The sequence below is a fragment of the Tamandua tetradactyla genome, chromosome 3, assembly GCF_023851605.1.
Source record: "Tamandua tetradactyla isolate mTamTet1 chromosome 3, mTamTet1.pri, whole genome shotgun sequence".
NCBI classification, from domain to species: Eukaryota; Metazoa; Chordata; class Mammalia; order Pilosa; family Myrmecophagidae; genus Tamandua; species Tamandua tetradactyla.
In genome coordinates this window covers 52,844,588-52,861,839 of record NC_135329.1, presented here as the reverse complement: position 1 = coordinate 52,861,839, position 17,252 = coordinate 52,844,588, and the positions used below count along the sequence as shown (strand labels likewise).

Here is a 17,252-nt window from a genome sequence, read left to right as displayed (position 1 = left end):
TTTCAGATGAGAAAACCAAGACTCAAAGAGTTAAGCTAATCTTCAAAAGTCATATGTTTAATAAGTAAAAGAACATAACTTAAGACCTGTGACTTCAGATCCTATGAGTCACAAATTATCCTGTAGCACAAATCATAGATTCATTTTTCTCATTTTGGAGTTCTATTGATTAATTGTGGTGATGGAAGGAAGGATTGAATTACAAAACAACTTGACCTTAAAAATAAATACCCCACAAGTTGCAAATTTATCTGCATGAGTTTTTGGTAAACCTCCAACTTCTCTAGTACATATATACATAAATATATATCTATCAGAGCAAAAAAAATAATTAAATAATAAAGCTTAAAATACTCGCTTATTTTCAAATAAAAATAAATAAGTAAATAAATACTCTTCAACCTCTATTTGTTAAAAGCAACCAGAAGAGAAAACATACATAAAAACTTCAGTCATGCAAGCTAAGCAAAAATGACCTTAAGGAGTTGAAAGCAGTATAAGTAACTAAAGTTGGGTCTTCAGAAAAGGTCTGCTCTTTCGCTCAGGAGAACTACCCAGCACTCATGGATGGGCTCCAGATAGGCAAGGTTCGCCCTGACTTTATATTCATAACTCCCACGTGATGATGCAGTGCTCCACAGCTCTTGATCTGCTTTCCATTTTTGTAGGTTGAGCGAATCGACTGACTCCCTGAGCATTCCCCAATCGAGGTGTTGTATTTTGGAACAACCCTTTTCATGCCTTGAGGACTGGATTTCATGTGGTGACAACCTATCTGGGTAGGTCTCCTTCATTTGCTCTTTTACTTTTGGATAATGATCTTCTGTTAGTGCAAAAGTGGGTAATCATTTTGAATTGCAATGGAAAGTCATAGCAGGACTCTACAAGCACTTAACCTATTCCTAAAAAAGGAATGAGCATCTGTGAGATGCTATTAGAGTTTAGATGGGAATTTAGAGGGCATTATTTTCCATCCTTCCAACCTTTTCTATCAATGCTCGGAACACACCAAGATTTCTTTTCATTCTAGCAACTTTTCTAGCTTTGTTCGAAAACCTAAATCAATAAAGTCCCCATCTTCATAAGTGGCAGTGGTTTGGGCTGAAACTGAAAGCTATGATTCAAATGATGCAACTATTATGAAAATTTTATGCATGTATGTTCTATAATGAAACAATCATAAAACTGAAATCATGAAATGACTACTGTTCACTACCTTTCCATTTTCCAAGTAAATATTTGACGGCTACTGGAATTCAGCAGCCTAAATGCTAATTTTTAAATTTTTTTGTTAAGATGGAAAAGAGAAGTGTTTGTAAGTTGCACCAAACTGGACTATAGTTAAAGACACAAAGGCGCTCAAATAATGCTAGATAAAACACTGATCTTATTCTTTCTGATGTCTTACAAACCTTTGAATATATGAGCAAAATATTAAAACTTTCTTAAGAATTTTTCATAATTTTAGACCCACCTTCCCATAATCTGAGACAAATTTTAATTACATTTTGGCTTTTTTAAGAGTTGGGTCCTCATCAAACAGCTATTTCGTTCTGATGCTTCAGGAGTTAGCAAATCCCAGCCCATGGGCCAAACTGGGCCCACCTTTTGCTTTTGTGAATGAAATTTATTGGAACATAAACATGCCCATCTGCTTACGCATTGCCTATGGCTGATTTCAGGGTACAATGATAGAATAGAGTAGTTGCTACAAAGACCGTTTGGCCCACAGAGCCTAAAATATTTACTATTTGCCTCTCTACAGAAAAATCTTGATGACATCAACTTAAATAAAATTGACATTATATTAACTAGAATCAGGCGTCTACAGATTTTTGAAATAGTACTAACTTTAATCCTTAGTTTCCTGAACAGCCATTGCTCCCAAACCCAATCTATTTGTAGCTGTATCGTGGTGTTGAATTCTTATAAAAAATGCACTGAAGGAAAAATAACATAGCAGAAGATCTCTTTATGAACAAAGTCTATGATAAAATCTCCTGTAAACCTCATGGAATTTTCTCAAAGAGCAAACATTACTCAGTTTGCACCTTCACCCATCCCTTCCCTACTGGTAAAATGATCCAAATCACAGGGACCCAAAGCTCACAGATCTGTCCTTGAGAGCATGCCAATGAGCAGAAACATAAATGCAGTGGTTCTCAACCACGGCTTCATGTTAGAAACATCTGGGATGTTTAATAAAACACCAATGCCAAGTCCCACACCAGACCAATTAAATCAGAATATCTGGAAGTGTGACCACATAGCAGAATTTTTTAAAGTTCCCCAGGTGATTCTACTGTGCAACTAGAACTGAGAACAACCTAGTTCCAGTAATGAAGGAAATCATAAGTAATAAGGAAGCCACTTAACTTCTTTGGCCTTCTCCTTTTTTATCTGTAGAATGAGAGCATTGAAAGGAAGTTCTCTGAGGTCATTGCCATCTGTAATTTCAAGTTCAGATCAATCGAATTAAATTAATTTCCCCAGAGAAGGAAGCATGGGACATTGTGACACCCTGTGTTATGAAGATACATGCAGAATGGAAAGCATTCAGAACAGGGATGTGTCCATTGCTTAGGAACTTGGGAGACCACATTAGAGAGAAGACCATGATGATATTTTATGGCTACTCTATAAAATATGTCAGACAGAAAGGAGCAGGACTGATGTCAGTCAAGTGAAGTGCTGCTGCTTCTACTGGCATTTGCAATCACCCTCAGTTTTGGTTCACTTCCGTTTAATAGAAAATAACTAAGCATATGCATTGAGCTTCACTTTGTGCAGTAAGAAAAACATAGCATCACAGGTGTGAATATTTTCTCCAGAGGCAAACAGTGATGGCTCAACCTGGCTCTGCAACTTATTAGAGATCAGACATCTGCACAACCAGGGTAATCACCTCTTTATTCTTGTATCATTGTGAGGATTAAATAAAATAATACATAAGAAGGGATGAGTTCGCTCAGTGCTGCTCACACTGCAGACCATGTAAATGCTGCATCATTATTATATCATCATTACTACTACCACTGCCACTACTATATAATCCTTTGACTATGTACAAGTGAATGAAATGTCCCTGCCATATTTATAATCCATGCATATAGAAGACACCTGAAAGAGTTAATTTTATTAGTATTTAAGTGCCACAAAAAGAGCAAGATAGAAAAGCATCTTTTCATGTGAAATACTTCAAATATTCACAATAGAAGTAGAGAATATTGCAAATATTGATGTACACTCTTTCTCTTATTCCCTGTCCCCCACTGCAAAATGCACAGTGTTTGTCACTATTATTATATGTGAATATCCATAAGCAATATCCGATGTTGGTAATGTTCTGTGCATTTTAAAACTCCACATACATGGTTCCACATTATATATATCATGGTACAAACTGCTATTTTTGCTTGACATTATGTTTTTGAGATTTAGCCATAATAATAGATGTAACTCGAGTCCATTTTTTTTTTCACTTCACTTGACTGACATCAGTCCTGCTCCTTTCTGTCTGACATATTTTATAGAGTAGCCATAAAATATCATCCTGGTCTTCTCTCTAATGTGGTCTCCTAAGTTCTTAAGCAATGGACACATCCTGTTCTGAATGCCTTACATTCTGCATGTATCTTCATAACACAGGGTGTCACAATGTCCCATGCTTCCTTCTCTGGGGAAATCAATTTAATTCAATAAATCAGTTGATCAATTGATACCTTTTTTATTAGAGGAGTTGTATTTTTACAGAAAAATCATGCAGAAAATAGAGTTCCCATATACCCCCTCTCTTATTAACACTTTGTATTAGTATGGTGTATTTATTACAATTGACAAAAGAATATTATTTTAAGTGCAATATTAACTATAGTCCATAGTTTACAGTGGATTCACTGTTTGTGTTGTTTTAACTGCTACCTTCTATACCATCTAATGATTTTGCTACAATTAATTTATCCTTTCTCTTGTTGATGCATATCTGAGTTGTGTATTCTGTTTTACAAAAGAGAAATGCTGTAATGTACATTTATACACGTTTCCTTGTATACAAGTGTGACAACTTCTTAAGGTGTGTACTTAGGAGTTGCTAAGACTGTTTTTAATTTCTAAGTCTCCTTGCTGGTTCTTTCTTATTTCTGTGATTTATAAACATTGGAGTGCTCCTACACTCAATTCTCTCCTCTTCTCTGTTTGCTCTCAATTACTGGAATTAGGATTTCATGTATTTTCATGGCTTTCAATACATCCAATTTAAATATCACCAGTTTTGATATAAGTTCTGAACTCTAGGTTCACATAGCCAGTTGCTTTCTTAATATCCCCTCTGAGATGTCTAAAAAGGATCTATGACAGACAGAGACAATGGTCATAAAAGGTGGCCTCTCTTCCAGGCACTCAGATTATACTTCCCACCATATTTTCTTTGAAGTGGGAGAACACGATTATTTCTTGTTGAGAAAGTAAGAAATGTACCACTTGTCTTACATTAGTTTCCCTGGGAAACTGAGTCACAGAGCATCGTTACAGGATGTTATTGGAAAGGCTCTTAGAAACATACCCATAGGAATGAGGGGTTGAGATTTGAGCAGAAGGAAAAATGGAACTGTAACGCTGTAGCAACAGAGGTTCTTAGCTGACCTCTTCAAGTATTTTGGAGTTGGGAAGATACTTCAAAAATGTTCCAAATTGAGTTAAGGGAGTCACATTGAATTGTCACCATGCCCACCAGTCACTGGAAGTGGGATGCTTCTAAGGGGTTGGGCGGGGAGGCATTTACTTGGATTATATGGCTCTATTTAGTTGAAGACAATTCAGGAAGAGAACTGGAAGTGGGATGCTTTCAGGGGCAGAAGAACATTTACTCGTAGTAGATGGCTCCATTTACTTGAAGTCAATTCATGAGAAGGTAGTTAGTTGTGAACCATCAGCACCCAACACTCGAACAGCAGGGTTAATGGACACTTCAGAGGCCAAGAGGAGTTCTGGGTGGATACCACTGCATCCTACCCAACTTCCTGAGCTTGCATTTTCTTTAAGCAAGGAGTGCAAAGATTATGCGTTGAAATGGTAGAGTTACACTGCTAAGTCACTGCATAAAAGACTGTTGACTAGACAATTGTCCAATCTACAATGGACAAAGCATCAGTGAGAAAATAAATGTCTGATTTAAATCATTGATATTTGTTTTCACTAACTTAGCATAAACCTGGCCCAAATTGACTACTACAATATCTCACTATTAATTTATTACTATATACAAAACCAAATTCCTGACAACCTACACCTCTTAATCTACTCCTTTCCACTGCTTTCAGGAACTTAGTAAATGGAGATGCCATTCTTCCAGTTTGTAATGTTAAAAACTCACATACCATGTCAAGTCCTTGGAGGAGTGGTACTCCCTGGCATACTTCTGGAAGTCAGAAGTGGAGTGGAGATTGTCCTAGTTTCATAGCTAGTTAGATGGTGATAACTGACAGCGCCAGTTGGTTATGTGCTTTTATAATGGTTCTTTACCAAATCCAGGGTAAAGAATAAAGTCAGCATCTAATCATATCTCATACTTTTAGCATTATCCCTGGCCCAAGCCACAATCATCTCCTCCCAGATTATTACAATAGTTTCCTTATTGGTTTCCTGTCACTGTACTGACCAACATCAATTCTTAACACAGAAGATAGAGTGATATTATAAAATAGACACACTCTGCAGAAAACCCTTCTATAGCCATCCCATCTTATCGAGAGTAAAAGCCAAATCCTTGCCAGGACCTATAAGGCTGATGTGATCTCATCCTGTGTTACTTCTTTGACCCCCACGTCCTACTTTCTCTGGATTGAGCTGCTCCACTATCTTTCCTGCTGTTATCAAACATGCCCAGCATGCTTCTCACTCAGAACATTTGTACTCATTTTTCTTCCAGCTGATATGACCTCCCCTAGCTCTCTACTCTCTCTCTCATTTCCTTCAGGGTTCTACTTAGATGTCAGCTTAACAGTACGATTTCTCTGAACACCATATAATTTTTAAAATAGATAAATAAACTTGTTTTCCTTTACTATTTTTCCTGAGCATTTATCATTATGAGTTACATTAACTTCTTCTTCTTCTTCTTCTTCTTATTATTATTATTTGGCATGGGCAGGCTCCAAGAATCGAACCCGGATCTCTGGCATGGCAAGGCGAGAATTCTGCCACTGAACCACTGTTGCACTGCCCCGCATTAACTTATTTTTAAGTAAACAAAAGATCAGCCCCATGAGGCTAGAACTTTCTGTATTCCTCATGTCTGTAGCTCAAACACCTAAAAGTAGTCACTGATACTCAATAAGAATTTGTTGAATAAATTAATTGAATGGATGAAATCTCTCATTAATACTAATAGTTTGTACATTCACTTTCATTTTCTATAAAAATATTTTATTCAAATACAAGGACAATTTCATCTCTCATATTTTAATAACTTTCATTTCTTTCCTTTTTCTTTTCCTTTTGCAATGGCTGGGGCCTCCAGTATAACTTCTGGAATGTTTTAACCATGAAAGAGAGCTGAATTTTATCAAATTATTTTCTGTATCTATGGAAATGGTTATGTGGTTTTCTATTATTACTGGATATTCTGATGTTTAACCATTCTGAGGTCCCTCTAATAGCATATTTAGTCTTTGGAATCTGTGTCAGAATGCAGAAGTCAAGAGACATATGCCACCAATTCTGATTCAAATGAACCCAAGTTATCATACCATAGAGGCAGTTTTGTTTTTGAATCACAGGCTGCACACACTAACAGGTAAGGTGTTTCTTGAAATTTTAACTAGTTACAGTGAATGCCTTCAGTAGCCAGACAGGTATTATGAATCAGGAAAGCAGGGGCCGGGAGTTGGGGTCGGGGAGGGGGGGGGTTGGCTCGTGGGAGAGCTGACGTTAATATAAAATGTTTAGGAACCAGCCAGCATCAGCTATCTGTTTCCATGTGAAAATGAAAGCTCAATATTACCAGATCTAATGTTTGTCCAGAGATTGGAGACTTGGATTTTTAATGTATAAAGTAGCCTAATTTGTATTCTGTTTTTTAAATTCATATTTATAAAAGGAGACATCCTGTAGTTTGAAACAAAACCCAGTCTCTAAGCCAAATAAGAACTATGGATTTCAGTGTACGAGAAAATGAGTTTGTGCCCCTTCTCTATTTTTAATTAGCAGACAGTGTAACTCCTTTTGTCTTAGTTTCCTCATTTGTAAATTGTGTAAAACAATACTTGTCTCACTGAGACAAGTAAATGGATTTCATAAATATTAGAGCAATGTTGAAGTAAAGGGAAGTTTACTGTGACTTCCACCCTGTGAACACAACTCTACTAGATGAGAGGGGGCAAGAAGAGAAAGGAGACACTTTAGTAGTCATCCATCTTCCCGTAAGGAAATCAACTCTGAGAACAGTGCATGCCTTAGACGGATAGAAGCTGCGTGTCATAAGAAATAGGAGCTCTGATATGTTTTCCTTCCTCCGAGTGGGTACAACAAAATCTATTCACCATAAAAAAAAAAAAATGAAATTGTTAAAACAGTCCTTATTGGATTACTGAATTGGTTAAATCAGATGTAAGTACAGAAGCTCCTAATATACTTCCAGTACATTTCTGGTGCCTCCCTTCCATCTCCCTTTTTTCCCTTCTTGCCTACAAGGTTCAGTGCTGTGGTACATGAAGACACAGAAAGATGACTGTACATGAGGGAGAATGGCACAAGGGAGCAGGCCTCAAGGAGATGCTGATCTAAGGAATGCCAGTTATACAAGGTAGTAGAGTGGAGAGGAATAAGACCAGTAATCACAGCTCTGTGTTCCTGTAAAATGACAGTTGTAATGATGCTAACTTTGAGAGGACTGAATGAGATCAGTGTGTGCAAAAGGCTTTAGCACAGCATCTGGCACTTAATGAAAACTCCCTCATTATGAATCGTTGCTCTTTTTATTACAGAAAAGCAAAATGCCATGGCTATCCAAAGGAAAACAGAAGATGTTCGGATGGTAAGTCTATATCAACCAGAACCTGAAAGATGGAAAAGGTTTCAACAGGCAACGATGCACGTGATAGAATGTAGACCTTTTTTAAAAACAAGGGGGAGTGTGCGCAGAAGCAATGGAAGTGTGGGGTAGAAGCTAGGAAACTCCAAAAGTCACCAGCCGTAGGCAGAATCAGGAGATGCAGCCGGGTTTGCACAGGTTCGTTTGTCACCCCTAAGAGTTCAGTGTATTTCTCTAGGGTACACAGAATTCTGGCTTGAAGCAGTATGTCAGAGAGCCATTTTCCTTGGAATCAGAGAGTTGCTGTAGGTTTCTGCACTTGAGGGTAGCAAGATGGACCCTTCAACTTGGACTTGGATAAGGACCAAGGATGCGCTGGGGCAACTCGGGACGCTGGCCTTTCAAAGCCAACCTTGAGGTCCACACCTGCGGTGATGTAAGTCCATGACTCACCTGCCTGAATGGAAGGCCTCTGTGGGATGGACTGCAGGGTGGGGGGAGGGGAGGTACATCTGCTCCAGTCCCATAAATGAACCCTTCTCGCTGCCTGAGCACGGCTACTGTTTAAAATGCAGAGCCCTCGTGAGAGGGCGAGGTGCGGCAGCTGGACAGCAGCTTCTCTGAGTCATTTGAAAAAGCCCCTCTCACAGCTGGAGAGAAAATAGCCCTGGCACCACTGGCATAGCATTGCGAAATCTAAAAAGACCTTCTTTGGGCGGAAGCAAAAGTTCACCCAGCTGTCAAGTATTTGAAATGTAAAAATCCCAGGGCTCCTGGGGGAGGGGAGAAAAGACAGAGGCCACGTCAGAGGAAATTAAAGCTCCTCTGAGGGTTGAGGAAACCGTGGGCTGATGAGTTCACTTTGAGAAATCAATAAGGCTTTCAGAGAGCAGGGGAGAAAAAACAGTTCCGGAGAGAAGAGCAGAGAAAGCAGGGCCAGGAGGGATTTCTGGACACGGAAATGTATCTAGCAATCTCTTTGCACTCCCAGACAGTAAGCCCCACTCCCCTGGGTGTTGTAACGCTGCTCAGATGTCCTCCAGTTCTATAAGTAAAATTAAAAGATAAATTAAAATATGATGCTCCGGTATTTTAGTCCATCCCACCCCCTCTCCTGCAGAATTAAGTATGAATCCTCAAGATGGCACGATAAGCCAGTGGCTCACCCGGGGAGCCTCTCCCGCCACTGCATTCCCCAGCCTCACTGCTCCTCCCATCCCAACAGCTCCATAGCACAGCAGGTGGCTTGCTGGTCCCTGCCAGCACGGCAGGCTCTTCCCCACGTCCCTCCATGTTGCTGTGCCTGTGTGTTTTTCTCTTCTTCCGTACCCTTGTTCTCTGGACATCCCTCAAAAACAAGCCCAGTATCACTTTCTCTGCTACTTTCCTGATCCCCCAGGACCCCTATGTAGAATTAGTTCATGTTTCTTCTGTGTCTTTCATGTGACGTATTGCAAACCTCTGATTATGGCTTTTATCACTTAACGATATGTATTGAGAATCCGGCATCTGCCAGACTTCGTGTTATCTGCTGGGAATGAAATGGTGAGCACAATACCATCCTGGCTGCTAGGGCGTCTCCAGCCCAGGTGTGAATACACACAGGTAAATGACAAATGCAGCAGTGCAGTGAGGTTTCCTAATCAAGGGAAGCAGGTGGCTTTATAGGAGCCCCTAAAGGACACAGTTTTAGGGTGCTTTCTGCTAGTGGAATGCTTGACACTTGCCCTCAAGTGCTCCTAAAAATCACATGCTTTTCCTTGACTAGAGAACTTATCAAATTGTTGCATTTGTCATTTACCTGGCTGTCTGTACTTCTAGACTGCAATATAGTCCAGCATGCTATTTTTGTCTCCTGTGCTCCCATTTAAACCTGTTTGGTGGGTTAGTTGTTCCTTTTGTTCCTAGATGAAATTTAAGGCTTCATGACATTTTTCTTTTTGTCACTTTTAAGTTCAAATAAATAAATATGTCAGATTACTTGGTATCACAAAATTAGTATAGCTGTTAAATAATAGCTTTGTCCAGTCCCCTGTAGTACTCAAACCTGGAAACAGGATTGAAATTGAGGCTGGCAAGAAAGCTCATACTTGACAAAGTCTGTCATAAGCCAGCATCCACATTCAGGGCACAAAAGATATGTAAAACTGACACTTTCTTGCAGGGCTTTTGTGGGTTTTTTATAATCTCCCTTTATTTTCCAGGGTCTATGCCTGACGTTCTATTGATGTGGGAAACATGGTTCCATTTGTATCAATCAGAGTCTAGATAGGAGAGCAGAAATTACACTGGTTATTTTAACAGAAATAATTTAATATAGGGAAAGGGCCTTTAGGGGACGTAAAGGTCGAAACAGCAAATTGAAGTAGTGCAGAGACAGTTAACGTAGGAAGACAGCGCTCCCACGGCTGCAGGACCTCTGGAATGAAGGCGAGGTTTAGAATATAAAGCAGTATCTCTAGTTTGGGTTTCTACAACATAAAAACACAGAGCTGAAACCCAGCCCTCAATTGAGGGAGTGCTACTAGCTGGTGCTGGTGTAACAGAGAGAATGGTGAGGCTGGTTCTAGGAATGTGGGAAAAGCTGGAAACTGAAATCAAGTGCTATTCAACCATCTGCTGCCGCAGACATGACCAGTGTGCAAAAGTCCCTTCTCCCTCCTTCAGACTTCCAGTCTCCCCCTAGTAGCCCCATTGGCAGAACCTATCCGGGAGCCACTTGGCAAAGGTGGTTTGTGGAGTCGCAGTCCCAGGATCACAGAGTGGAATATAGAAGGATGAGTTTGGAACTGAGTAGCAGTAGCTTAGTAATTTCCTTTTTCATTACCAAGGAACCAGGATATTCCAGCATCGTCGATTAATGTCCTCTTGCCCTTTAATGGCTGTCTTTGGCAGGATTTAGACTAGTACAAATTTGTTCTCCTATTCACAGCCCAAGCCTGGTCTATGGGATAGTAATCATGCATCCTGTGCCCAAATGGTCAACTTCCACTTCCCTCAGCTGTCACTGTGGCTGCCTCTCATTTCTCATCCTTAGGTGAGCCAGACAGTGGTCCCCAGACACAAATCACAAACATTAAGCCTTCCTAGGGGTTCCTTAAGGCATCTTCACTTAGACTTGAAATCAAAGGGAAAGCATCCTCATTCTGCATGGAACCTCTAATCTCACACTGGAAAAGTCTTGCTTCAACTCCAGTTTCTTCCAAACCTTTGATATCATCAGATTGTTGGGGAGTGATGAGTCGTGCAGTCAATTTTCTCTTCCTTTTTTTTTGAAGCCCCACTTCAGGAACTTGCACCTTGTTCTGGAATATAACATCTGTCTGTTTGTTAAAGTGACTGCTGAAATTTCCATTTTATCATTGGGTTAATTTATAAGGTCAAAATTAATGGAAAGTATTCCAAGTTATCCTAGATGTCATATACACATTCTCTATGCATTAAGCATTAACAAGATAACAAAGAGGAAAAGGCACCATCCTTTCCCATGACATATATATGAACCATAAGGAAAATAGAATTTTGAAGAAATAGGTAGAAAATGATCTGCAAAAGCTAAGGGCAGGGGTGACATGAGGATGGTCCAGACATAAAAACATTGGGGTTAAATTTTGAACAGCAGATTGGCCAGTTAGAGAAATACCAGAAAGATTTTCAGGATTGGGATATATGATAGAAAAAGCATCATATAGAAACATGGCAGTGGCTATGCTATGGAGATCGCATAGGCTAAGGAATTTGAATTTGGTTCTGTACTCAGTAAGGAGCACACACAGATTTAGACCTAGGGTTTGCCATAATTTTATTTTAATAAGAGTAGACCAACCTGAGTTTGAGAAACAGGTGAGGAAATTGGCTCACCAAGAATATTCCAAGAATACAAACTAAGGCAGTGAGGGTATTTTAGATGGAATATTAGTCAGCCTCATAGAAATGTTGATGGATAGAATCTGGTCTCAGTGACACATTGAGTATGGAACTGAGGGATAGAACAGCCAAAAATCAGTCTGATCTTTTATATCATGAAACTGATTGAAAGTCCACCTATTGATTAGGAAGGTAAGGAAGCCATTGATGAGAATATACCACAGATGGTGGGTTTGTGATACCTGTGAAACAGCCAGGTGGAGCTGTCAGCATGAGGACAAGTCTCTAAGTCAGGAGAGAGTTTGGAGTTGGATGAAAATTTGGGATCCATGACATAAAGATTTCAGTTTAAATTTGTCTCAATTGCTATGGGCCAAACCTATGAAAAATGAGTATTCGAATATGACCATTGAAATTACTGAGGTAGAAAATGTACACATCATTTATGCGTGTGTTTATTTGGAGTAAAACCCCATAGATGATTAAACCTCCGAATACTTTGTCCAAATGAGTCTTTAAGAGACCATTGAGACAGAGTGATCCTTTCTAAAGACATCTCAACTTATTTTTTTTCTTACAAATACCTTATTGACAGCCAGACAAAAATGCACTTAGAATACAAATTTTGTTGCCACACAGTGACATCTAGCGTTCAATTTGGCTAACATCAACTATTTCCCCAGGGAAACATTGAAAAGGGTTTCAACTTGAAATGCTGACCTGGAATTTTATGGGAAAGTTTTAAAGGAAGAAACAAGTCTCATTATCTAGATGCACTTCTAGTAGGTGTGAGAGGTCTGTGTGTACACGACATACACCAACACACGTGCACATATGCGTGTGTATCAGGTGCGAATTCATCAAGTTTCAGAGGTAGGTTACACTTTTAAACTATAACCATGTGTTTTCCTCGTGGGATGAAAGCTTTCCCTAACATCTTTCTTTCTAAGTAGGATTTTTAGCCAATTACGTAAAATTATTAGAACTTTAGCAGCTTACTTTAATTATAGTCATTAAAATTTTTATGTAAATAGAATTATATTTAAAGCATTGTGTTGGTCTAAAATTATAACAGTGGTTAGCAGATACATTCTGGAATTTTAGATTCAAAAGGGCAAAAACCAGAAATCTGTCTGTTCTGAATAGATTTTCACACTGAGGACTGTATCTCAAGTGTGTTTAGAGGAACTATTAGAGAGCTAGAGAGCAGTTTGCTAGGAGTCAGATGACCTGTGTTCTTGTCTCACTGTTGGCCAGGCATGAAAATCCATAAGCTGCATTTATGACTAGGATATACTTCATTTATTTTATTTTGCCAATCTTCATAACCCCACGTTAGAAAAAATATTAGAGAAGTTGTGGGTTTACAGAATGTTCATGCATAAAATACAGGATTCCCATATACCCCTCACCACCATCTCACATCCGTGTAGAACTCTTATTTACTACAATTGATGATAACACTTTTTCATAATTGTACTATTTTTACCAATAGTTACCTTTGTTACAATTGATGAAAGATTAAAATAGTACTGTTGGCAAACATCCATAATTTACACTTTTTTCCTATATATCACCCTATTATTAACACCTTATATTAGTGTTGTTGATTTGGCATAGTTCATGAAAGAACATACTTATGGTTGTACTCTTCCTATTTATAGTCCCTCATCTTCAGTAAGGCTCCCTGTGTTACAAAGTGCTATGCTTTTTCTTATAATTTTTATTCTAGTAACATATGTGTCCTAAAGTTTCCCCTTTTAGCCACCTCCACCTATATAGTCCAGTGCTGTTAATTACACTCATAATAATTTGCTATCATCACCACATAATAAATCTAAATAAAAATTCTGTACAAATTAAGCATCAGATCCTCACTCTCTAATCCCAATCTGTCCCCTGCTAACCTATATTCTAGATTTTAACTCTATGAGTTTGCTTATAATAATTAGTTCATTCAATATTTGTCCTTCTGTGCTTGGCTTATTTCACTCAGCATAATGTCCCTCATTATGTTATTGCAAGCATCAGAACTTCATTCCTTTTTATGGCTTAATAATATTTCACTGTATGTATATTTCTCATTTTGTTTATCCATTCATCAGTTGATAGACACGTGGGCTGCTTCCATCTTTGGTCAATTGTGAATAATTTCACTGTGAACATCAGTGTGAAACTAACTGTTTGAGAACCTGCTTTCCCACCAGCAATGAATGAGTGTCCCTATTTCTCCGTATCCTCTCCCACACTTGTAGTTTTCTGTTTCTTTCTTTTTTAACAGGAGCCATTCTAGTGGATGTGAAATGATTTCTCATTGTGATTTTGATTGGTATTGTCCCTAATAATAAATGATGTTGAGCATCTTCTCATGTGTTTTAGGCAATTTAAGTACCCTGTTGGCAGAAATGTCTGTCCAAGGCTTTCCCATTTTTTTTTTAAATTAGGTTGTAGAGTTGTAGGATTTCTTTATATATTCTGGATATTAAACCCTTATTGGATTTGTGGTTTCCAAATATTTTCTCCAATTGAGTAGGTTGTCTTTTCACTTCTGTGACAAAGTCCTTTAAGGCTCAAAAGTTTTTAATTTTGAGGAGGTCCTATTTTTTTTTCTTTTGTTTCTTATGCTTTGGGTATAAAGTCTAAGAAAGTTTTGTCTAAAACAAAATCCTGAAGATGCTTCCTTACATTTTCTTCTAGAAATTTTATAATCTTTGCTCTTATATTTAGGTCTTCGATGCATTCTGAGTTACTTTTTGCATATGGTATGAGATAGGAGTCCTCCTTCATTCTTTGGCACATGGATAAACAATTCTCCTGGCACCATTTATTGAAGAGACCATTCTTTCTCAGTTGAGTGTACTTGGCAACCTTGGCCATAAATGTGAGGGTCAATTTCTGAACTCTCAATTCAATTCCGTTGGTCGATATATCTGACTTTGCATGACATTTTGATCACTGTAGCTTTGTGATATGCTTCAATGTCAGTATGTGTGATTCCTCCAACTTTGTTCTTCTTTTTCAAGACATTTTTTGAAACCTGGGGGTCTTTACCTTTCCAAATAAATTTGATAATTGACTTTTTCATTTCTGCAAAGTAGGCTGTTGGGATTTTGATTGGAACTTCATTGAATCTGTATATCATTTTTGGTAGAGTCGGCATCTAAATGATATTTAGTCTTCCAATCCATGAACCCAGAGTATCCTTCGATTTATTTTGCTCTTCTTTGATTCTTCCAGCAAAGCTTTACAGTTTCCCATGTATAAATCCTTGGTTAAATTTATTCTTAAATATTTTATTCTTTTAGTTACTATTATTAGGGAATTTTTCTTGATTTCCTTCTCAGATTGCTCATTAGTACTATATAAAAACACTTCTGATGTTTGCATATTGATCTTGTACTCCACTACTGGTTGAATTCCTTTATTAGTTCTAGTAGCTTCATTTTAGATTTTTGGGGGACTTTCTATACATAGGATCATTCATCTGCAAATAGTGAAAGTCTTACTTCTTCCCTGTAATTTGTATGCCTCTTATTTCTTTTTCTTGCCTAATTGCTCTGGCTAGACTTTCCAGTAGAATGTTGAATAACAATGGGCGTCCTTATGTTGTTCCAGATCTCAGAGGGAGAGCTTTCAATTTTTTACCTTTGAGTGTGATGTTAACTATGGGTTTTCCATATACACATTTTATCATGTTGAGAAGGTTTTCTCCTACTCCTATTTTTCTAAGTGTATTTATCAAGAACGGATGCTGGATTTTGTGAAATTCCTCTTCTATATCAATGGAGATGATCAGGTGGTTTTTACTGTCATTTTGTTAATGTGGTGTAGTACATTAATTGATTTTTTTATGTTGAACCATCCTTGCATACATGGGACAAAATCCACTTGATCATGGTGAATTATTATTATTATTATTAATACGTTGTTGATTTGATTTGCAGATATTTTATTAAGGAGCTTTGCATATATATTCAGAAGAGATTGATCTGTAACTTTCTTTTCTTGTAGTGTCTTTATCTGGCTTTGATATTAGGGTGATGTTGGCTTCATAGGATGAGTTTGGTAGTGTTCCCTTTTCTTCAATTCTTTGAAAGAGTTTGAACAGGACTGGTATTAATTCTTCTTACAATGATTGGTAGAAGTCACAGGCCACTGTTTTGATCTTCTCTTTTTTGGGAGGTTTCTGATGACTGACTTGGTCTGCTGAGGTCTTCTATTTCTTCTAGAATTAGTGTAGTTTGCTCATGTATGTCTAGGAACTTGTCATTTCATCCTTGCTGTCTAATTTGTTGTTATACAGTTGTTCATAGTATCCTCTTATGAACTCTTTATCTCTGAGGGGTTGGCAGCAATGCCGTCTTCTCATTTATGATCTTCTTTATTTGCATTTCCTTTCTTTTTTTCTTTGCCACTTTGGTGATCTTTTCCAAAGAACTAATTTTTTTATTTCATTAATTCCCTCAATTGTTTTTTTGTCACCAATTTCATTCATTTCTTCTCAAATTTTTATTATTTCTTTTCTTCTACTTGCTTTTTGGATTAGTTTGCTGTTCATTCCTCCAGGTATCCAGTTAGAGCTTTGATTTTAGCTCTTTCTTCTTTTATAATATAAGCATTTAGGGCTATAGATTTCCCGCTCAGCATTGCCTTTGCTGCATTCCATAATTTTTAATATATTTTGTTATTGACTTCTTTTGTTTCAAGATATTTTCTTCCTCCCGTACAATTCCTTCTTTGACCCACTCTTGGTTTCAATAGTATATTATTTAGCATCCACATAGTTGCATATTTCCCAGTTTTCTGCTTGTTATTGATTTCCGGATCCATTCCATTGTGTTCAGAGAAGGTGCTTTGTATAATCTCAAGTTTTTTAAATTTATTGAGACTTGTTTTGTGACCTAACAGATGGTCTATCCTGAAGAATGATACATGGGCACTTGAGAAGAATGTGTATCTTGCTGTTTTGAGGTGCCATGTTCTATACACATGTGTTAGGTATGATTCATTTGCATTTATTCAAGCTCCTTGTTCCTTATTGATTTGTCTAGATGTTCTATCTATTCGTGAGCGTAGTGTACTGAAGTCGCCAACTGTTATTGTTAGACCACTGTCTCCCTTCATTCCTGTTAGTGTCTGCCACATGTGTTTTTGGGGCACCATTGTTAGGTGCATAAATACTTATGATTGTTTTTTCTTTTTGGTGGATTTCCCTTTTATTAATATATGGTGTCTTTATTTGTCGCTTAGAATAGCTTTTAACTTCAAGTCCATCTTGTCTGAATTTAGTATAGCACCCCATCTCTTTATTATTTATTGTTTGCATGGAATATCTTTTTCTAGCATTCCACCCTTT

At 37.9% G+C, this 17,252-nt stretch overlaps 1 protein-coding gene across 1 annotated transcript in view; it reads left to right on the top strand.

Annotated features, from left to right (window-relative positions):
• Positions 1-531: 531 nt before the first annotated feature.
• Positions 532-17,252, top strand: part of LOC143675553 (uncharacterized) — a 79,243-nt gene continuing 62,522 nt past the window's right edge. Inside the window, exons 1-4 of the mRNA XM_077151720.1 lie at positions 532-587; positions 669-779; positions 7,690-7,801; positions 7,983-8,032. Of these exons, the coding sequence (XP_077007835.1) occupies positions 7,743-7,801; positions 7,983-8,032 (109 nt within the window). The 5' untranslated portion in view covers positions 532-587; positions 669-779; positions 7,690-7,742. The remainder of the gene's footprint in view (positions 588-668; positions 780-7,689; positions 7,802-7,982; positions 8,033-17,252) is intronic.